This window comes from Apis laboriosa, unplaced genomic scaffold (genome assembly GCF_014066325.1).
Source record: "Apis laboriosa isolate Shangri-la unplaced genomic scaffold, ASM1406632v1 scaffold21_cov150, whole genome shotgun sequence".
NCBI classification, from domain to species: domain Eukaryota; kingdom Metazoa; phylum Arthropoda; class Insecta; order Hymenoptera; family Apidae; genus Apis; species Apis laboriosa.
In genome coordinates, this window is record NW_025222365.1 from 2,746,191 (window position 1) to 2,769,711 (window position 23,521).

The 23,521-nt window shown below is 36.9% G+C and overlaps 1 protein-coding gene across 5 annotated transcripts in view; it reads right to left on the minus strand.

Annotated features, from left to right (window-relative positions):
- Positions 1-23,521, minus strand: part of LOC122712970 (cadherin-99C) — a 110,485-nt gene that overhangs the window by 15,362 nt on the left and 71,602 nt on the right. For 2 of the 5 annotated variants that reach the window (XM_043933056.1, XM_043933055.1), the window contains exons 4-7: positions 21,061-21,239; positions 17,865-17,987; positions 11,355-11,618; positions 409-558 (exon numbers count right to left, since the gene is read on the minus strand). In XM_043933056.1, coding sequence (XP_043788991.1) covers positions 409-558; positions 11,355-11,618; positions 17,865-17,987; positions 21,061-21,239 — 716 coding nt within the window. Of the gene's footprint in view, positions 1-408; positions 559-3,497; positions 4,196-4,380; positions 5,832-11,354; positions 11,619-17,864; positions 17,988-21,060; positions 21,240-23,521 lie in introns of those variants that run through there. The other 3 variants (XM_043933059.1, XM_043933057.1, XM_043933058.1) reach the window with 3 other exon arrangements.

A 23,521-nucleotide genomic window follows, 5' to 3' on the forward strand; every position in this document is an offset into this window, starting at 1 on the left:
AGAGAGAGAGAGAGAGAGAGAGAGAGAGAGAGAGAGAGAGAGAGAGAGAGAGTCGCGTCGATTGTTACATGGAGGCCCGCTTGGTTAAAACTAGTTTCGATTTTTGTTTGGGCAAAAGTTGGAAGGAATCAAACTCTGTATGCATTAAATTCGAAATTGATCTGGAAGAGGAAAAAATTTTGAAATGGAAAAGAAAGATTCGTAGAGAGATTGAGCATTGTGCTCCAAGGATGCGAGAGGATTCTTTTTTTTAATCGGTTATAACGATCGAGTCGCACAACGTTCATCCCTCGAGAACATTATTATCGCGCAACGTCTACATCTCGACGAGCTTCACTCTCTCGATGAGTTTCAAACGCGTATATATAATTCATAACTGTGTGTTAAAGGAAATAAATGTACGCATACCGACGCTGAATATTCCGGATTAATGCACGCGCCGTCCAGCAGCATGCAGCCTTGGTAGATGAACGAAGGATCTTGATCATCGTCGTCCCTGATATTCACCGTCAGTGTAGTGGTGGACGTAAACCTTTCAGACACATTCCTCGCACGATCCTACGAACAAACGGTTTATCATGTCTGTTTTTTCTTCCCCCTCCCCCTATTTTACTCGTTCCGCCATTAATTAACGAAGCGAGCATCGCTGTTGCGGTTACGATTCGTTAATACGATTAACATTACACATTTCGAGCGCAAATTTCACGCTCTTCTGTACGACGTGAATGACATATGCGTCATTGGATTTCTAAACAGCATGAAAAACGGAGAAGAAATTTTCCACATTTGTTCAATACAAATTGAATTTTCATCGATATATCTGATGGAAAGAAATCTCGCGGAAAGAATGATTGGTCTCATTTGGAAGAAAACGCCTATTTTTGTTTCTACCATTTGGCATCTAAACCTACGCGTAGAGCGTAGGCATAAAATCCAAAGAATTTTCTTATTTCTCGTCAATTTGCGTAGGCTAATTATTGTAACGACAGTTTATTAGTTTAAATAGTTAAGATAATAATTGTAAAAATAAGCTGGACATATTATAGATAATTTCGAAAATATTTCGACTTCAAGTTTTATATGTGTACAGTATCACGATTGTCAACAAAGCGTGTGAAGTGGGGATAGGCGGTCCTAGCGCAGGCATAAAATCTAAAGTATTCTAACGATATAATACAAAAATTTGTTTATTCCTTATAATATGCTTAAGGCCAATTACGATTCGTAACGATAGTTAAATTTATAAATATAATTATAAAATGTATATAAATAAAATGTATATAAATGAAAATAATTTTTACATGAATTTGAACATTAAAATTGTAACTCTATTGCGTAGCGTATGGTGTCAGGATTGTAAACAAAACGTTTGAAGTGGGGATAAATGGTCCTAGCGAAGGACCCCTCTTGCCCCTCTGCTGTCCCGCGAGACTTCTTTCCAACAGTGAACAGTAGATACGTATGTGTTGTGAAAGGAAGTTGTGTTTCGTGAGTTTATTTAAGCCGAAGGAACGATAGAAATGATCAGAGAGGTTATGTTAGATTTCACATTGACGCTAATTCGAATGTTATATATTGTTCACTGATGGAAAGAAAGGAAAGGAATGCGGGTCTGATCGATCTAATTTGGAAGGAAACGTCTATTTTACACACGTATTTCTTGTTTCTACCATGGTATTTGTCACGTATATCGAAACGACTATCTATATCCAAACTTCGATGCACTAAAACGTAGGCATAGAATCCAAAGAATTCAAATACTATTACTATATACATATATTATTATCATATCAAAATAATTAATAGCTTATTAAACGATTATTATCCTAACGTTCATTATTTTTACATACTGATTTTTGAATATTTAAATTATAATAGCTCTTCTACTGTATTCTACGCCTTCTTTCCATCGGTGAACAATAACACCAAATTAAGCTTAATTTTCGAATCAACCGATTTTACTTCAGAAAAATTAAACGTTCCAAGTAGCTTAATCGAATGGCATAATCTCCATCTCGGCAAGGAACGGACGACAAGCAAAAGCTGTATATCACGTAACCGCGTGTCCATCAACCAGCGATGTAATGCCGTGTAATTTCATGCCGGCTCGACGATCTAAAATTATTAGGTAACTCGGTCAAGCTTGCACCACGCAACCGGTCAAACGCGTTCGTTTCCCTAGCCCAGATTATCCTCTCGAATCGACGCGAAATTATGCGGGAGATAATACGTAAAGGGGGGAGGAACAATTGCTGTAATGTCCCCTCGTAAATCGACGCGAAACGATTGTGTTGTATTCACCGATATCGAGCCTAGTTTCAGAAGAATTTCCAAAGGTGGAGGAGAAAGCCATCGCGAAACACCAGCACGAATAATTTTTCTCTTTCGCTTTGACCCTTGTTCTTTCTCCTCTCTTCCTTCCTTCGTGTCGTGAATATAGGGCGTGGCTCTGGATTGTCGTAACTGTAGCGCGATACTATCTCGCTCGTACTGCGATATTGCGTTTCGGAATCGGAGAAATATTATTACCTCTCGACCGTGCGAAATTCGGTGATGATGAAAACTGGATTGGTTTATTAAATTTTGATCTCGTGAAAAAAAAAATTGCAATGTATAAAATGTGGAATGGGAATAAATTTTCAACGTGAAAGTCGTAAATACCAGATACTTATTTCCTTCCCCATTCGGATACGTGGATTTGAATAAACCTATAAGAGCGCACGGATTCCGATGGAACAAGCGTACACGAAACATAACATTTACATATTTGGAGCAGGTTTATTCCACCAAGCTGCTCGGTGGAACGAAGGACAATACGTTCGAGAAGATGTGGACCAGCTGTTCCACATAATATTCAAATGAGCCACACCTGTAGCAGCCAGCTGTTGCAACTAGCCCCTCGTGTAATCGGCGGAAATATCGATCAAATGTGGAATCAAATGTATAGATCTGAGACTTCGTGTCCGTTGCCTCGTTGTCCGAATCGAAGGTCAACCAAAGTTCGATCGAGGACCAGGGATTCTCTATCTCTATCTCCCGTATAGGATCCTTTCGATCCAATCTTCCTCCACACGCGTTCGATCGCGGAGTCGTAAAGAGATAGATTTAACGCAGACACGTAGATGGCGCGTGGATTGACGGGTGCATTTGATGGCCGCTATTTCGAATTTACGCGCAACATGCCATCTTTGCATGTATCATAAAATATGAAAACCGATTTTCCATCGATAATATGGATAAAAATGGGATTTATTCGACGCGTAACCGCACACAGTCCGACGATGCTCGACGAAATTAATCGAGCCATTCTCGCCTCTATATCCCACGTGTCTCGTCCACCGAACTTTGACACTCCCCAACACAGTGATTAATCGCGATTCGATCCGATCTTAACGGAGTTTGATGAATATGTACGACACAGCTCGATCTCATTACTTAGCGTCGAAGAAGAAGATTTGAAAAGATTTCGTCGAATCTGGACTGGTGGTTCCACTCACCGTTGAAACAGTAGTCGAGTAGACTCGTTGCCCCACGAGCAACGCGAGGAGAAGCAACACTTTCCAACCTTCCATCCTCCACGTTGTTTGCGATGCAACCCGTTAACTTTTAACACTCCATTCTTTCATACGGATACGCACGTTACATTTAAAATCCCTATAAAATTGGAATTTCGATTTCGATTTCGAGATCCAAGAAGTAAACAAACGATAATAAATCAGCTTGAATCTTGACGATGAAATGTTTCCAATCCACTCGAGTAATTATAAAAAGTTATAAAATTTCTCCACTGGTTGGTAACACGTTCCTGTTACGTATAATAAATCATTATTTTTTTTTTTTTCTTTCACGTATCTAGAAATACGGCCAGAGCTCGATGAGATCGAAATCTAATCTCTCCGTTGTATTTTCATCGTCGGAATGTTTAACGCAACGGAACGGAAATACTTGATATTACGGTAATATACCGTGAAATCGGAACACGGTGTTCAAAGATTGGCTCGATGATATATCATCGTGCGATTCCCTTTCGAAAGAGAGAGAGAGAGTTACTTCTGAGAGAAATCGATCATCGCGTTTCCAAGTTGGGTATTAATCCAAGTTGAAAAAGTGACTGGTTAAAAATTTCCAGCAAAAAGTTTACTTTGAGCAAATTACTTGACTATTGAAATAACATTTGTTCGATTATTAGTCGATCCGATTCTTGGCCATTATTTCCTATTATTATTATTATTACAAATAATATTATAAATAATATTTCGAAGTAAATAAATTGTCGAAGTAACTTGTCATTCGTAACTTCGATCAATTAAATTTTCCCCATCGTTGGCACGGATCGCCATGTTTTTCAGCAAGATCATTGCCTCGAAATCGAGATCGTACCGTGTAATTTTATGCGATCCACGTCGCTTTCAGACTCGCACGAGTTCGAGTCTTTATTGTTTTATTGGGAAGAAGGGAGGGGAGGGGGGTCCAATCAACACGCTATTCGTGTATCTAATATTCGTTCGTTCCTGCATCGTGGCGTACGAATTTTTTTCTTTTTTTCCTATTGAAGAGATTAATTAAACGAATTTATCTGGAACAAAGAAAAGTCTCGAAAGAAGGAAAATTCTTTTTTTTCTTCAGAGTTGAATATTTTTTTAAGTCGATTCGATGAACGGGTATAGAGATGCTTCGAAAACGAGAGAGAAATAAATTTAATCGTTCTACTTCTTTCGAATTTTATGATGGTCACGTGACGTGCAAGTACGCACGCCTCTCCTGCACTTTTGTATATCTTCCTGTGTCCCACAAGTTTAACGCGAGTGAAATATGCAAGAGTTGTGTCCGCGTATTTAGAAATCCCTGACGAAAGTTTAAGAACGTCCTCCCCATTGCGGCCTCGCAGAAGAGGAAAGAAAGTGGTACTATATTTCCAGAGAGGAAGTTTGAGAGAAGCACGAGCGAATGTTAAATAAGTTTCGTCTATTTAATCTACTGTGTAGAAAAAAAAAAGAAAGAAAGAAAGAAAGAAAAAAAAACTTGAAATTCAGAGACCGTATAATTCCATGAAATATAATCGGAATAATTTATCTTTCTTAACGCGAATAAGTAGATTTATACGCTTCGGCGAGTGTTGAATTTTCAGCGATGATGATTTCGATTTTAAAAAGAGAAGGAAAAGAAAAGGGGGAAGAAGAGAGAAAAATTGAAAATTAATCGAATACAATTTTTCCACTTGAATTTCCAAATGAATATTCTCGAATTAAACAATCGTTTGATTCGAAACGATGGACGTTGATCAATCGATAACGGGGGGATAATTGAGCGTGGCTCCTCGATTAGCATAAAGTTTTAATCGTGAATGAAATGGGAAACGCGTTCTACCACCACGCTTTGACGGCCGTCAAGCGTGAAACGAGCACCTACGCCAATGCCCTGGCACTTGTTACGTGCGCGGTGGAAGCGGCTTCCACCGTCGCAGAAACCGTTCGTTTTGACGAACGCCCACGTACACCCTTCTAATGTCCACCATTAATCTCCATACTCGAAGAATGTCGGCGAGTGGACTCGATCCCGACGGAACTTGGCTACTACGTTGTTCCGCCCGTTCGCAATTATCCTGATTTTCTCTCGGAATTTAAGACCTCGATACGCGTCCAATCGCTACCGACGAGGGTTTCAAGCGAGAAAGTGAGATTCATCGAATTCCAAGATTCGTCGAAAAAATATGGAATAGAAATTATTCCATATTTCTTTCGAGAGAATTACAAAATAAAATATAAAATTCCGAAGCGAGCGCATTGCAAGAACTATAATAAAATCTTAATTTCACGGAAGCACGAAATAGAAACGTCCGTTACAACGAACTAAACTTTTATTCTCGTCAAAAACGTGAAATAGAAAAAAATATAATTCATTCTATTTTATATTATTTTACTAACTTTAGAAACTCTAATTCTCTCGAGAGATAGAAAATGAAATTCACGAATTCAAAGTTTTAAAGTGAGCGCATTGCAAAAAGTATAAAACAAACTCTTATTTTCAGAGAAACAGAGAAGAAAATTCGTCAAACTCCAAACCTCGTGCGAAACAACGGCCATTAACGGTCTCTTTTCTATTCCACTGTTCCAACTAAAAATTCTTGCTCGAAGCGTGGAATAGAAAATAAAGAAAAAAAAAAAAAAAAAAAAAAGAAGAAGAAGAAAAAGAAACGAATCGATCGCGGAAAATCGGCGAAAATCTATGTCCATTACATCCCTATTCCAACCGTGTTTTCACTTAGCATACCAACTTTTCGATTCAATCGGCGAATATACACGCGAATGGAATAAAAAGGCGCGGAGGGGGGAGAGGGGAGGCAGATAAAGAACGACTTATTCACGCGATTTCACTTTCAATACAAGAGAGACACTTTAGATACAGATTCCTCGGGCACTCGACTCGAGTCGGAGATCGTGATTCGAATACACGTTTAAGAGGGGAGAAGGGGGCGGTTCAGTTTTTCGCCGCAGTTTGCACGCGATCACGTTCCTCGAGCGATCACGTTGCTCGCGGAGAAAGACACACACGCGTCACGATGTATAAATATCGGCCATTTTGCGAATCGATAGCCACGATGCGACTGAAAATTTCAATGGTTCGGGTCGCGTAGCCGCGAGTTGAACGGTGACTAATACAGCGAGGCGAGCTCCGTCTCCTACCTTACCGGTTGCGTGTCCCGCGTGCATCGATGCATATAAGTCGTGCCACCGCTACCCACACTGTCCTACCACTCCAACGTATCTCCCCGGTTTTAACGCGGCCCTCTTTGTTCGCCTTGGCCCACGTTCGCTCACATTTACGAGGACCGGGCATCGATTCGTTTTTACTACGATTCGTCGCACCCGATCTATCGCGTTGAACCACGCGGCACACGGTTACACGGCGGTGTAATGCAGCGATGGGTAGACGGCCACGTGGTGTAATTAAAAGCGAGGTCACGCGTGTTAATTACCACCCGCGGTTAAAAATAAACGTGACCAGTTTAACGGTTCTCGTGTTATCTTTGTGGTATTGTTGGTGCGTGTTCCGAGACGAGAATAAACGCTACTAATTCACTTTTCTCTCGAAAGATGATTAATTTATTATTATTACTCGAACGGTGAAAGTATAGCCGACGAAATTTCTTGTTGGAAATTTTTAAACTAAATATATTTTATTTTAATTTTTCAAACCGTCAGTTGGATATTATAAATTTTTCGGATATCGGATACGGTTGATGGTCAGTCGCCTATTCAAATTTTATCCGCGTGTGATCCGATATTGTTCGGTGTACGCGACGTGGGTGATCATTTGCAAACAAGCTGTACGTTATGTTTGCGTTGCATAAGTTAATTTGCGTGGTAATTTATGCGTGGCGTATGCTAATTGCACGTGATATTTCAATGTTGCGGTTCAATGTATCGTGCCGAATTGTTTTGCAACATTAACATTTTCCTCGTTATCTCGGTGATTAGTTTCATAATTAGGCTACGAATATTTATTATACGTTTGTATCGTGCACGTTAAACATCCATAAACATATATAGATATATATATCGAATATTGCCAATTTTTCGTTAAATCTTCCAGGTCTCAGAGATATCTAAACTCGATCCATCCCTTTCTTCGAAATTTCTTTCTCTCGAGAGAAAACACGATCGCTATCGGCGCAAAATGATTTTCTAAACGATCAATTAAACAAACGAGTTAAAATTTGACGCACGAGTTTTATACACGCTGCTCGAATATTCGTTTTCATTCGTTGTTCAATAGCGCGTAACAAGCAGCCTTTCCAATGAATTATAGCCATCACCTGCATTCTTCGTTTGCTCATTCGGTGCGTGTTACACGCGTTAAAAATCCTTTAGCGCGTGTGAGACACGTAGTATCGAATTTGAAGTGGATAATTCGTGCAAACTGCTTTCAATTGTAGCATACATTTATTGTTAAATTATTTCTATCAGAAATTTATCATTTACATTTAAAATAATATCTAAAATGTAATGATAAAATTAATCTCGTTTCACTTACTTAAAATTTCAAAAAGAAATTGCTAAATTGCACTGACCATCAAAATTTATTTCATCGAGTTCAAATTTAAATTTCACTCGATCCAATTCCTGTAACTCGATTCTCCACAAAAGTAGAAAACGCTTATTATGCTCGCGCATCTGTCAAGCCATTATTCATTTCCATCGATCATCAGGATTCTCCCAAGATTCCTACATTTTTCTCGCGACCTCGATATTCCATGGGTGTACAGGGTGTCTCGAAAAATGTTGGAACATTCGTAAATTGAAGATTCCCGAGATGATTTCAAGCAACATTTTCCATCGCGAATCCTTTCGTTACGGCTTTATTATTAACGAGTTATTAACAAAAAAAAAATATCAAATCAATATATCTCGAAGAATATTATATTTATTTATTTATCCATTATTCGTGATATAATTCGATTATTTAATCAATAAAAATTTTTACAAAATTTTTGAAAATTGCTTGAAATTACCTCAAGAATATCCGGCTTATAAATATTCCAATCATTCATTTTTGGGACACCCTATATATATATATATATATATATATATATACATCAAGTGATCGAGATATTTCTATCTCAGGTGTGAAAATACGTGGGTAAAGTATACACGTGGAGATCAGCCGTGGATGCCGTGGAATTTGCGAATCTGTGTCCACAGTAGCGTATTCAGGAATTAACAATGTCGAAGGGGGGGACGGAGGGGGCGATAGGAGGCTCCGCGATATGCAAATGTCTACAAGCGCTCACTCTAATCGCTACCTTCTAATCTCGCTACGCGTGGCGAACCGACACATCCAGCTGACACGATACCATAAAGGATACACATACGTGTCCAATGACACCATCCCTTCAAACCTTTCACGCTAATCTGCCCTCCCCCCTCCATCACGGATCACGAATTGGCCGATCGAAAGATGCGATGCGAAATCTTATTTCCCTCTTCTCTTTTTCCGATATATCCTTTCTCTCTCTTTCTCTTCCGATCGATATTTTATTTTTCTCGAGCGTCTAAGGCAAAGTGAAGAGAATTATTAAAATTATTAGAACATCGAAGCTTTTTAAAAAAAAATAGTAGAGGTATCTTTGCTTCTTCACAACTAATTTTATTACTACATTTTATAGGAATAGAATACTTCACTTAGAAAGTAATCGTGTTGCTTACATTTATTGTTTATTAAGTAAGAAAATTATTGAATTTGTCAGGATTAATATCGAAATTTTATCATATTTTTACTTTTTATTATTAGTTTTGTTATTACTACTATTTTATAGTAGTAATTCTTTCAATTACGTATACCTCGTAATCTTCTCTCACTGGGAATAGAGCGCGTTCAACTTGGAAAGTTAGAAAATATTAGAAGTGTGACATTGTGGAAAAAAAGAAGAAGGAAAGAAGAGGTAGATGGCATTAGTAACGATATAAGAGATTACGCATCGTGGCAAGGAGAATCGATATATGTTAATACTATATAGTGGATACAATGACTCGTCTGAATGACTCATCGAGTCCTTTTCTCGCGCTTTCGTCCTACACTGACCAGTTTCGTACAATCACTTCGCTGCTATATTTATCCCTCGATCCGGCATTGTATTAAGAACATATCGATATAATTATCTTAATGGAAATCGTCCGAGTGGTTCGCGGTGAGTGAAGTGCAATGGCTCTAATGTTTAACCGAAGATTTTAATCTCGTTTTTTCGCTATTTAATACACCAATACGAATCAATTTATTTTATTTTATAAATACTTACGCGTTAATTTTATGAGTGCTTGATATTTATTCAAGAGGAATCGTATTCAATCATATTGTCGCGTGAAAGTTTATTAAACCTGTTACGATCAACGTTATAATACGAAACGAGTGGAGAGAGGATTATTCGAATTCCAGAATGTTCAACGCCATGGCTGACCACAAACGCAACTATTCCACTTAGATCGTTCATTCCTCTGCAAAAATAAAAACCTATAACAACACTTATCTATCTACACTTTATTATAACAAGAATTATAATAACTTCAGAGAACTCCAGAGAATTACACGTATTGTTTATAAATAGATGTAAAAAAAGAAACGATTCGATAAAATTATATCGAAAGCATCGTTATGAAACAAGAGCCATCGATATTTAAAAAATTTAAATAAAATCATCCAAATCAGATTCATAACTTACTCTTACATAATTATTCCGCATATTTTCTCACTAATTTTCTCATTAATCTTTCCATCTCTCATTGTCAAGCGTGTTCAAGCTTTCCTTTTAAATCTCGCCAATTTCAAGTGTCTCGCAAAAATACGCATTTATCCCAGAATCTACTCACTATTTCCGATTACCAGGGAGTATCATATCATTCCGGACAGCGTGGCTATATACATAACGAAGAGAGAACCGATTGGATAACGCGTTCATTGGACAAACGGTATCCAAACGCCGAAGCCCTTGAAAAATAAGAGCGATCGAGTTTCTTCAACCGAATCGGACGATGTATTTGGATGAGAATTTGCCAATCAATTTTTACACGAGAAACTTAATAGAAGCTAAGCTAAGTCGGTTAACGGTGCCCAACTCGAACTGTATATGATAACCGTAAGGATACGAAGGAGGATTACACGAGAACGGGACCGTTGCGGATCGATATATTCGTGCATACCGTTACGCTACGGTCGAACGATGTCCCGCAAATTTGTATAAATTGTACAAGTGTGTAAGGATCGTACGCGACACGTTCCCGTATTTTTTTTTATCGCCCAACTTGTTAGTCATCCTTTAAACCTCGAGGCACGTAATTATCGGGAGGCGAGGGGAGGGGAGGGGGAAGCGGTTACGCGGGGAATGTTAACCGAGTCTCGAGCTTCAATTTGTTCGGATGGTAAATGTTTCCTGTAATACGTTTCGATCTAGAATTATCTTTACACTTTAGCGGAGCACTTGCAAAACAGTAAGGTTCCTTTATTATATGTCGTGACCGGATTGCGTCATTCTGTAGCGCCAGTAACCAGGGCTTATCTCGTCTCCTCCCTCCCCCTTCCCGAACTTTTTTAAAACTCCTGATATTTTTCTCGATAAATTTTTCCCAGCAACAGATATTCCAAGAGACTTGGATGAAATGTATCGCAAATAAAATTATAAAGTTCTTTTATAAGATTGCCGATCTTACGTAACTCGGCTCGTATTTTTTTTATTGCTCTCTCGTGAAAAAGGAAACTATATATATGTATACATACAACTTTTGTTTGATCACATCATTAATAATATTCTCTTCGATTTGACGCGATATTTAAAAAAAAAAAAAATATAGCAGAGCACTTACCGAGGCCAAAATAGTGACGAGGTATCGCTGCGTCCTCTCGAAGTCGAGGGTACGGTTAACAGTAACTTGGCCTTGATGAGGCAAGTTGATGCTGAAATAACCGTATCCATCGGCGGTCGTGATTCTATTTCGGCCGACTCCGTCATTGTTGCCGATTCCAGTTCCGTCCCCGGGGGCGATCGAGTATTCGACGATACCATTCACACCGGCATCAGCGTCCACGGCCACCACGTTTTTGAAAATGGTCGAACCGACTGGCGTCAGCTGAAAAACCAAATCCGGGATTTTATTTTTCATTCCTGCGCGATTGATCGATATGTTCGATACGTTGTAAAAAAAACGATATATATCGGTATAATTCGATTGAAATAAAGAATACACGGTGAGAAAGAATATATTTAATAAAGGGAATAGAAATAAATTTTGTTACGTACACGTATCGCGCAGAAGCCTTTGTTTCACTACACTGAGCTATATTCACACTACACTCGCGTCGTATGGCAAAAAGAAGGAAAGTGATGTTCAATTTACGTGTAATACGAATACCATCTTTATAACGTATGTACATTTACGAATATTCTATACTAGATTTTTTTTAATCTTCTAATTTTTTATTTTATAACCAGCAAACGATTTCAAGCCGAAATTCCTGCACGTGTACACTGCTTGTTAAAAAATATTCAAATCTGCTATTATTGTGTCTCGTTCTCAGACAACTTTATCAATATGTCTTCTTGTTCTGAAAAAGAATTATAAAGCGTACGTCTTAACGAAATTGTATCACGATATTTTCCATTTCGGATCGAATAGCGGCTTCTCAGATAAAATTTCGCGATAAATCAGCCTCGAAAGATACATTTTCGATAAATATGGCGATTGATTACGTGGAGAACTGTACTGTTCACTGGTGAAAAGAAGTTTGGCAGGATGGCGCATGGATCGCCTATCCCCACCTCACGCGTTTTGTTGACAATCCTGACATCGTACGTTACATAAATCATCTAAGATTGGAAGTTGAAATATTTTCGAAACTATAATGTCTAGCTTATTTGTATACGTACAATTATTATCTTAACTATTTAAACTATTAAACTATCGTTATAAACCGTAATAATATATTGAGAAGAAATAAAAAGTTAGAATTTTTTAGATTTTATCCTTACGCTAATGCATCGAGATTTAGATACAGTTCGTCGTTTTGAATTAGTACATGTAACAAATGCCAGAAAGAAAAATGCGTGTGAAAATATTCATTCTAAATTAACCAATCAAATTCGCTTTCCTTCCTTTTTTCCATAAGTATAAATAACGCACGAAACACGTTCCTTTCACGACACGTATGTATCTACTGTTCACTGTTGGAAAGAAATATGGCGGGACGGCACAGGAGCAAGAGGGGTCCTTCGTTAGGATCATTTATCCCCACTTCAGACGCTTTGTTGACCACACGTTACACAGTAGTAGAGCTATAATTTTAATATTCAAAATCATGTAAAAATTATTTTCATTTAGTGAAGTTTTATAAATACATTTTATAATTACATTTGTAAATTAAACTATCGTTACGAATCGTAATTGGTTTTAAGCATATTATAAGAAATTAATGAATTTTTATATTATATCCATACGTTAGAATTTCTCGATTCTATGCTTACGCTTATGCATTACGAGGTTTAGATATAAATCGTCGTTTTCGGTATACGTGACAAACACCATAATGGAAACAAGAAAGCGTGTGTAAAATAGACGTTTTCTTCCAAATTAAACCAATCAGTGAACAGTACATATACGAACTTATGAACTACAAATGTATACACGTCGATTTTTTAATTGTTAATAGATTTGTTATCGAGGCGAGAAATCCGGCTTCCTTCGTTTCTCTTGTACGAAAACTTTGTAGATTAATTAGTATGAACACGGGATCACGAGAGTTCTGGGGAACTGTTGCGATCCCGCAATTGAAAACGAATAGGTCACGCTGCTTTGTGAAATAATTGAAAGTTTCTGGCCTCCACGTTTCCACGCTCTCCGTACGATACAAGCAGCCTATTAATTCGAAGATAATCAACCGTTCTGGAAATGTGTTTCTGCGTTCCTTTAACGGTCCCTAATTGCGCAGTTGAAATACGTACCTTTGTTGAAAAACGGAACGGAAAATGGAAATGGAGGAGGCACGCCTTTGGGAGAATTCATTGCTCGAGAAGTTTGTTTCTTTTTTTCTTCTCAACGTTCTGATAAATAATACCGTTATTCAAATTTTTCGTTTCCGTTTCATTAGTGGACAATCTGGTTATAATTAATCGCGATAGTGGTTATCGTTTCGAGATCTAAACCTGTCCAATGTTTGTGTATTAGATGCTGTAAGTGGATTCTGGTCAGCCGAGTTTCTGCGAAAGTATTCCAAGATTTTGATTTTGATTTTTTTTTATCGATCGCGAAATAAATAAGCTCGGATAAATGATAAGGATCTTCTAATGAAACGTTATAAAATCTGCGTATTATAATAAATCAACGAGTACCAAATAAGCATAAACGAGTGCGAATCGAGCCTCGTACATATTAATATAAGAGCGAAAAGAACGGTAAGAATTTTAATTCACGGTGGAAATAATTCGTTCACGAAAATATCATCGGAGTGGATATATGCATATGCATTAACGTTCCCGTTTCTTTTTTAAATTCTCTCACAATTTAAAATTTCCAAACATCGTATAATTAAATTCTACGAATTCTTAATTAATAGGAAAGTAACTGTGATCGACTCTCGAATAATTCATGCTTCTAATAATTCAAGTCACGAATCCTTCGAACAAACAGTTTGCGAATTCGTTGCACGTTGCTCGCCATTCGTAAAAGTAATTCGATCGCTAAACGTAGCGGCAGTGTGAATTTTTAGAATTTTAGAGATCTTCGATTTTTAACTTAACTAAGCCTCGAATCTATAACTTGAAAATCTATATCTTGATATCTATATAATAAATTATCACAGATAATAAACCAGTCATTCACATCATTAAAAACAGGATTGAAAAGCTCGATTAAAAAACACAAACGACTCTTCGAAAAATCGCAATCTCTTGCGCATTGAAGGAAACTAAAAAAACTAAAACTAAAAATAGACAAAATATAGAAAGATCGTACATAATTAAGATGATGGAGATTCGAGCGAGCGAGAATTATTTAAACGAAAAGAGTTTAAATAATTCTCGCCTCGTTTTCTGTTACACGATTTGTCGCAACAGCAACACAACAACAACGTTCCACGCGCGTTATTTAACCGTGGAACAACAGTTTCATGGTGTACCGTTACCGTATGCACCCCTGACGATAACACGTTTGTGCGCAGCTCATGAAATGCTGCGTCATTAAAATAAGCGTTAACGTGGAATCGAAGGGAGAGGGCGCTCGTGGACATACGCGGCTCGATCGACTGGTATTCGCGCCATTTCTATTATAACGGTCCACCGTGGTGGAAAGGAAGAGGAATCTGACAAACAGAATCTAATCGTGGACGACGACTCGGCTGAATCGAACCGTGTCAAACATCGATCCACGAGGCGGAAAGAGGTTGTTAAGCAGGTCCACAAAGAAGAATAATCATAATTCATAAATTCGACCAATGAGAGGCGAATCTCTAACAATTCTCGAAGAAAATTGCATTCGGTCGAGGAAGGAAGGGGGAGTTTAGCTCTTGAGTTCTTGGACTTGAGAAGAGAATTGCATCCATTGGGTCGTGGATATTAAAAAATTTAAACGAAAATGGAGCAAATAAGGAAAAATAAGAATCTGATCTGTGTTCGAAAATTAGGTATCGACGAGATCGATACTCGCAATTATCAGAGGGATATTGGACGACAAGTTGGACGGGTTAATTGGTTGGTGTAGTGTCGAGGAAACACCCGAGTTCGAAATCTAGTGTAACAATTCCCGTTCATCTTGGCAAGTTTGGGAAGCGATATTGCGAGGGCGTTGATAAAGTTGCGAGGTTTAATGGGAAAAACAAGCTTGGATTTCAGGGATTTAATTCGATCTTAACTGGAGATTTTTGCCGGATAACAGATTCTTTTCTCAGATACACGAGATAATTCGATGGATATAGGATATAGAAATTGTGTATAATGTATATAACGCTTGGCAAACTTTCAACTTTTGACAGAGTTTCGTGATTAATATCGATGTATATTTTGAGGAGGTCGTAAGCACGATTGATCGAAAATTTCAACTCGCGTTATTAAATTTATTTTTAAGCTCAAAACCGCCCACTCTCGAGATCACATCCTCCCACTTTCGATATCCACGGACAATTCAAGGATAATCGGGACGAATAAATCCTGGATTTGCGAAAAACGGAAAAAACGAGAAAATTCCGACTAATGTTTGATCGCGAGATAAATAAGATAAAGATAATTAATATGCACATTTTCATTTCTCTTTTTCGAATATTCCAACACAAGAAATTAACTTTCTTTTGCGATTATATAACTGTTTGCCCTGTTCAATTTACCGCGAGATTTACTTTCTATTATCGTCTCCTTGTCCTTCTCTCGGCCTCTTCCTCTTAAAGCCTTTAACTTTTACTACTTCTCTTCAACTTTTCAATTTTCCCTCCATTAAATAATTATACATCGCTTCGCGTAAAAACTTCGAAGCCAGCCGAGTAATGGCTTAGTTATATTATTTTACTGTTTATTTTACCTCGATCCCTCTTGTGAACGACGACGAGGATGACGAGGAAGGAGGGGGGAGAAATGTTTGAGGGGATCGTTCGTTACCGAAGCAGATCGATTCACCGATAATTAATTCTTTCACCCTTCAACCTTTTATAGTCCCATTACGATTAATCCGATCATCTTTCGCAGCTTTGCTCCTCGTTGCTCGCAACAAGTGGTAATTTGACCGGTCTTGGAGAAAAATCTTTGATAAGGTTGATCAACTTGTTTCTTTTTTTCTCTCTTTCTCTCTCTTATCCATTGAAAACAAACTTTAATCGCGCCTCGATTTTAAGGACCAATCTGTAGAGTAAAAAAAAAAAAAAAAAAATACTTTTCCTTTCCGATATTTTCATCGATGAAAGGATAATTGAAGAGCAAAACGCGAAAAATCAATGTTTCCTGTAATTTTCGTTTCGATGAAATCATATCCATTGGTAGAAAAAAATTTTACTGATATTCTCGATCGATAAAGAGGCAACAATTGGAGAGCAAAATCGAAAAATCAATTTTCTTTGCAATTTGAATTTCTCGTAGGTCGCAGTTTTCGTTTCGATGCTCCATTGGTTAGAAAAAAATTTTACTGATATTCTCGATCGATAAAGAGGCAACAATTGGAGAGCAAAATCGAAAAATCGAACGAGTTTAATTTTTTCTTGCAAATTGAATTTATTAATAGGTCTTAGTTTCAGACGAGAATTCCATCGCGTGGCGGGTTCGTCGACATTGAAAGGCTTGGAATTTTAATACTATCGAGCGATCGTTCGAACGTAACGCTTCGACATTAACTTCGTCATGGTTTTTCACTCCCTTTTCCCTCCTTTTGTTATTTCTTAATTTCTTATTAAACGCCGCTAAGTTGTTGCAAGCGTTTCCAACGAAACCCTATACTTCATCCACACTGCACACTTCCGGATAGCAATCGATCAGATCGTCCAACCATGACGAGTTCAATCACCCATTCATATCCTCCATTGTTGATCGTAATCTAATTATTAACCGTAACAAGTTTCCCTTTATTTCATTATTTCTTCGATCGTACGTTCACGATTAAATAATTTCAACGATTATCCATCTTATCGTCTATCTTTTCTTAAAATGAAAAAAATAAAATTTTTTTATCGTCTATAAAAAATCAATATCTACGAATAATAAAAAAAAATAAATATAAATCTCGAAAATTTCTATTTGTTCCCAATCCTTATGAAAGCGACGATACTTCATTCCCCTTTGCCATATTCGTCGAGAGAAAGAGAGAAAGAGAGAGTGAAAAATTAACAACGCATTTTCCACAACTTCCCAAGTAAATAATTGACGAGTTACTTAAAAATGGTCGGTTACGAGGCTCGTCCCGTGTGGCCTAGCAACGTATTATCGAATCCTTGTTGTAAAAGATAACGAGGATCACGTTGTTAATTATAATTACCGCGCCACTTTATCGCCACCGTGTTTCAACCCGGTCGGTAAGTCGGTAATAAATTCCAATCCCGATACACATTATCCACTCGCAACTTTTTTTCACATTGAAACTCGCGCTTCAACTTCCAATCCTTCCTATACTTATCACGTAGCATTTATATATACCTGTACGATATCGAAATCGTCGAAATTTCACTTTTATTTCGCGTGATATCGTTTAAAAAAGTTTCGATTCTCATAGCATCATCCGCGAAACGAATTTCGCTCGAAATTTCCTTCTCTTTCCTTAAAAAAAGATAGTTTCGCTTGACTCTATGCGAAGATAATCGTTTTCTCCGAGTGTTATTAAACCGTTGGAAAAAAACTGTTTTAAAAGACTTACCTCGGGCACAGTGGTCTCGTACGGTGTATTGATGAATTTGGGCGCGTTGTCGTTTATGTCCGACACTCGAACGATCACCGGTATAGTCCGTTTCTTGTTCGTCTGTTTCACTGTGCAGCTCAACTGTGAAAGGGACAGAGAGAGAAAAAGAGAGAAAGAATCAGGATTATTAAACGAAACGATCGTTTAGAAACGATGTGTTATTGTCGTTGTTGCGCCATCTCACCACCAACTCTGTTTATGAGAATTTCAGTCGAACTGTAAATCTCTTTTATGCGCAATTTCAACGGTACGCCAGCTTAATTTACTACGTTCAATTAATATCGTAAGATGATTTATAACACGTAAGGAAGAAGAGACACGTAATATAAGGATTAAAATTTTTTATAAAATGATCCATCCGTGTTTTTTTTTTGTCGAGCGATTGGAAAGATACAATTGAGAAGAAGAGAACGTGTGAATACGAGAGAGAGAAAGAAAGAGAGAAAGAGAGAGAAAGAATGATACAGAAGAATTCGCAGCGAATTTTAATTAATGAATAAATTATAATCGTAATTTCGTTTTGATCGTGTTAAATGCTTGAAAATACGTAAATAAATAATCGAGAAACGAAGATGATGATCGTTACAGTTACATCCTAAGTGGTAAAAACTCGACTATACGGAATGTATACAATTTAGAAAAAGAATGTAATTGCGGTTGGTAAAATCATTTTATGTATAATGCCGATAAAAAGTTGGATAGCTCGTGGATCGTTTAACTCCACTATCACTTTTTCTTTAAGTCTAAATAAATTTGAAGGGGGAGAAAAAAAATTCCGGAAGCATAAACTACTCGTTATTTAACGACGCTTTATTTATTTATTTTTTTTTTTAAATCTAAAACGTCAAGTTTTAATTTCTCTTAAATTTTACTTTTAATCAAGTGTTTATTTTCAAATTTAGTAAATTTTCCATCGATAAATCATTACCATGCATATAATAATGGCGTATTGTGTTCAAATTTTGTCGGCAAATTTTGATCGAAACGATCTTACCTATCGACCTATCCCCCGCTCGATGGGTAAAGAAATCATAGAAAATGTACGTGACCAGTGGAGAAGAAGCACGATTCACGGCAGATATCGATCTAACCTCTGTATTCCCTACACCCGTAATTCACACCATTTACGATAATTGTTGAAGAAAGATTATTTCAAATTCGAATCGATCCTTCCTCTTCGTGGCAAGGATTTTCGACCCCTTTGCTCTTTCGTTTTCAAAGTCGTAAGAGAGCATCATCATCGAAATTATCATCGAATTCAACATTCATTTTTATTTATTTTACGTTCCACGCGTGTTTCGAATCATCGAATACTTTTCTTATTTACGGAAGAAAAGAGGAACAACGTGTTTATTATCATGTTGTACAACGTTGTTACGACGATTAAACAGTGAATATAAAAAAAAAAAAAAAAAGAGAAAACAACTCGAACATCTCAAAAATGTTTCGTCTCGCGAGTGAAACTCGATCGATTCAATTATAACTTATCGATCGTATTCGATTACACTCCGCGAAAGGACACCAATAAACCGTTCCGCAATCCTTCGATTAATTTCTCTTCTTCTCCCATCGAATCGAATTATCTCTTATATCGAAAAAGAAAAATACTCTCGCACGAGATGATACGATAAAACACATAGAGAAAGGTTTTCCTTCGAATAAAGAAGAAAATGTATTCCCGTTCGGGAATATCCATAAAATCGTGTTCGAAACGTCGCGGTAGCCGAGGCGAAGCCTTAAAAGCTCGAATGAAATTCGATCCAGCCTCGTCCAGCCCCGTCCCTTTCCCCTCGCCTCCGGCTTCGTTCGCCGCGCTCGTCTAAGCTCATTTGCCGCGAACGAAAGGCAAAAAAAGAAAGGACAAGAAAATGCAGAGACGCGCGCACAGTTAAACGAGATTCTTCCTTTTCCAAGATGAACAAGCGGTTCTCTCTTCTTCTCCTTCTTTCTTCTCTTCTTCGATGAGAAAATGAGACGAAGCCACGGAAATGGAATCCGTTTCCAATGGCAAGGACAACTTTTTGGAAAAGTTGTTCGCAGCTGGGATAGGAAAACGGAGGATCGTTATTTATTCGTTTGTAATTTAATCATCAAATTAATAATTTAATCAAATTTAACCAAAGATAAATTAATCAAATTTGTAAATTTTTAATTTTTAATATAAATATAGATACTTGTATAAATTTTGATAATTAAATAAAAGAAATATAATAAATAAATTTAATTATTTAATTTTATAAAACATTATATTATAAAAATTATGATTTATATATAATACAATTATACAAATAAACATTAATCTAAAATTGAAATATTTTTAATATATAAAACATTATATTTTTAATATCATAAAAATTATGATTTATAGATAATATAAATTGTTTAATTTTATAAAACATTATATTAATAATAAAAATTATGATTTGTATATAATACAATTATACAAATAAACATTAATCTAAATTTGAAATATTTTTATTAATTAATTAATTTAATATTAATCTAAAATTGAAATATTTTTAATATATAAAACATTATATTTTTAATATCATAAAAATTATGATTTATAGATAATATAAATAAATCTAAGATTAAGATTTATAACGAGCATCCGTGTATACAAGTGGAATGGGGAAAAAAAGAAGGAAAGAGAGAAAGGAAGGAAGAAAGGAAGGGAAGAAAAAGAGATAAACGAGATCGATTCGACAATCGCGCGGTCAATCGTGATCATTAGCGATTGTCGAGTTAAAGGATTGTCCTAGAAGAGTGGCCTGTCTCTAGGGATTTTTTCCCCCTATCCTGGGATCGTGTTCGATGGAAACGTGACGGAGGGAATCGAAATGGAGGTAAGAGAAGGCAAGAAGTTGGATTTCCAGTTTGATTCGAGTTGATCGTCGCGAGAGGAGAACGGATTCGTTCCTTATAACGGTGATTGGCTGATTCTTTTTTTTTTTTTTTTTTTTTAAACAAGTTGGTGGTATTCGAAATAATTGATAAGAAGCTAGTTTCGCTTCTTTTTATAAAGATTTCGTGATTCCATCCCATTATTCGATTATTTAATTCCCCAAAAAGTTAGTTTCTTAAACACATCTTTGATTTCGTTTCGAACGAACGATTAATTTAAAAAAAAGAAAAACAAAAAAAAGTGTCTCACCTGAAAAACAACGTGCGAGAGATTCTCATCGTCCCTGTCCAAAGGTTCGAGCAGCTGCAGCTTCTTCCCGTTCAATTTGAAACGCGGCTGCCTTCCGGGAAAGATCAATTCCAGCGTGGTCTCGTTGTACGGATCGCCAGATACCGGAAGCTCCTCGGGCACCGTCCTCTGATCGATCGCTGAAAAAAATCGAACCGATCGCCGTGAACACGATCAAAGACCGATTTGTCTAGGACTACAATCGTATTTCTCCAATATCCACCTCTCGTGCGATACAATCACAAGTAGTGAAATGGGGGAACGATGTATCGCATATTTTCTTTCTTAGCTATGATCCTAAAAATACGAGGCGATTTCATCACTTTTTCTCAATTAACGTATTTTCGAACGAAAATTTGATGATTTTAGCGAGAAGAAATAATTCTTCGAATGAATGGGATCACCGCTTCTCGTCTCGAATATTTTATTCTTTGAAAACAACTGCGATAATTTAATAAGTAAGATGGATGAGATTTGGATGAGATTTTAATTTTTCTGAGAGTGGTTCGCAACGTATGCGATGGAAATAGTCTGTCGACCAATGCCAGTAGGATCTTAAAAGAGTAATGAAATCATAACATCGATGATTTTTGGCATTTGTTATGGATTTCCATTGGCATCCAGATCATCGAAGAGATATATAGAATTCTCAGGTCACAGGTTATAATAATATAAAAATTCTGTTCAAAATGGTGAACATTTGGAACATTTGGTGAACATAGGATGGATGGGTTGAGATTTGGTATTTCAATTTTTGTGAGAGTAGTTTGCAACGTATGCATTGGAAATAGTCTATATGCATTGGAATAGTCGACCAATGCCAGTGGTAATGAAGTCATAACTTGTTTCGATGATTTTGGCATTTGTTTAGGATTTCCATTGGCATCCAGATCATCGTATAGAATTCTCAGGTCACAAGTTGTAATAATATAAAAATTCTGTTCAAAATGATGGATGGATGGATTGAGATTTTATTTCAATTTTTGTGAGAGTGCAATATATGCCATGGAAATAGTCTATCGACCAATGCCAGATGCTACTCTTAAAAGATGGCATTTGTTTAGGATTTCCATTCGCATCCAGATCATCATAGAGATATATAGAATTCTCAGGACACAAGTTATAATAATATAAAAATTCTGTTCAAAATGGTGAGTAGGATGGATGGATTGAAATTTGGTATTTCATTATTTTGTGAAAGTAGTTTTTTAGCAATGTATATGGTGAAAATAGTCTAAAGACCAATACCAGTAGAATGCTACTCTTAAAAGAAGTCATAACTTGTTTCGATGATTTTGGCATTTGTTTAGGATTTCCATTGGCATTCAGATCATCGTATAGAATTCTCAGGTCACAAGTTGTAATAATATAAAAATTCTGTTCAAAAATGGACTCGTACCGTTTCTAACTCCACTTTTGATTTGATGAATTTTTCCAATTTTTTCACTTTACCTATTGCATCCAAATTGGAGTAGATGTTAGTGTGGATTAGCCACTTTATCTTTGTTTAATATGGATTTCGTTGGAATCCTCATTATCAAACTACCACCGAATTTTCACCAAAAGTTAATAATAATATTCCATTTCTCGAAAAAACAAAAACGTCATTGGAGTAGATGTTATTACGGATTAGCTACTTATTCTTTGTTATGAAAATATGGATTTCGATGTGTCTCGTTTTGAACGCTCATTTTCAAACTACCACCGAATCTTCATCGAAAGCTAATAATAATATTCCAAGTTCGTTCACTTTTCGAAAAAAAGCAAAAAGATTTTAATTAATAATTTAATAACATTAAATATTATAAAAGTAATTAATAATAATAAATTTACAGAGAGGACACGTAAAGAGGACAATATATATATATATATATATATATATACATAGATCGAGCAGAGTTTGATCGTCGTTTCATTCTAAAAATTGTCAACTACGTGTTTCTCTACTACTCTCTCTCATCTAATCCTAATCTTTCGAAGGGATCGACGACGTTAAGCGATTTTTACTTCGGTTGATTCGAAATACGACGACGAACGCAGATTCTCGAACGAATTTATTCCCTTTTTATCCTCGGTCACGAATCGTTAAGGGAAGAGGAAGAATCCTTTCCTCGTCCAATAGTGCTGCATTTAGATCCAGTAAGGGGATATGGAACGACTTGCCGATGCTCCTCTCCTCTCCTGTCCGGATAATTAATGTTATCTTCGAGAAACTGGGCGCGATCTCTCGTAGCAATATCTCGTTAGCGACATCCATCGCGTCCCTTAATTGCATCGATCCGTTTCCCTTCGTTCCGCCATGATAATTTCACGTGAAATCGAATTTCTCGTCTCTTCGACCCCCGTCGGATCAAACCATTTTTCTTTTCTTCTTCTCTCCTTGACTTCCATCTTCCACGAAATCTCACTCGTCGCATCGCTC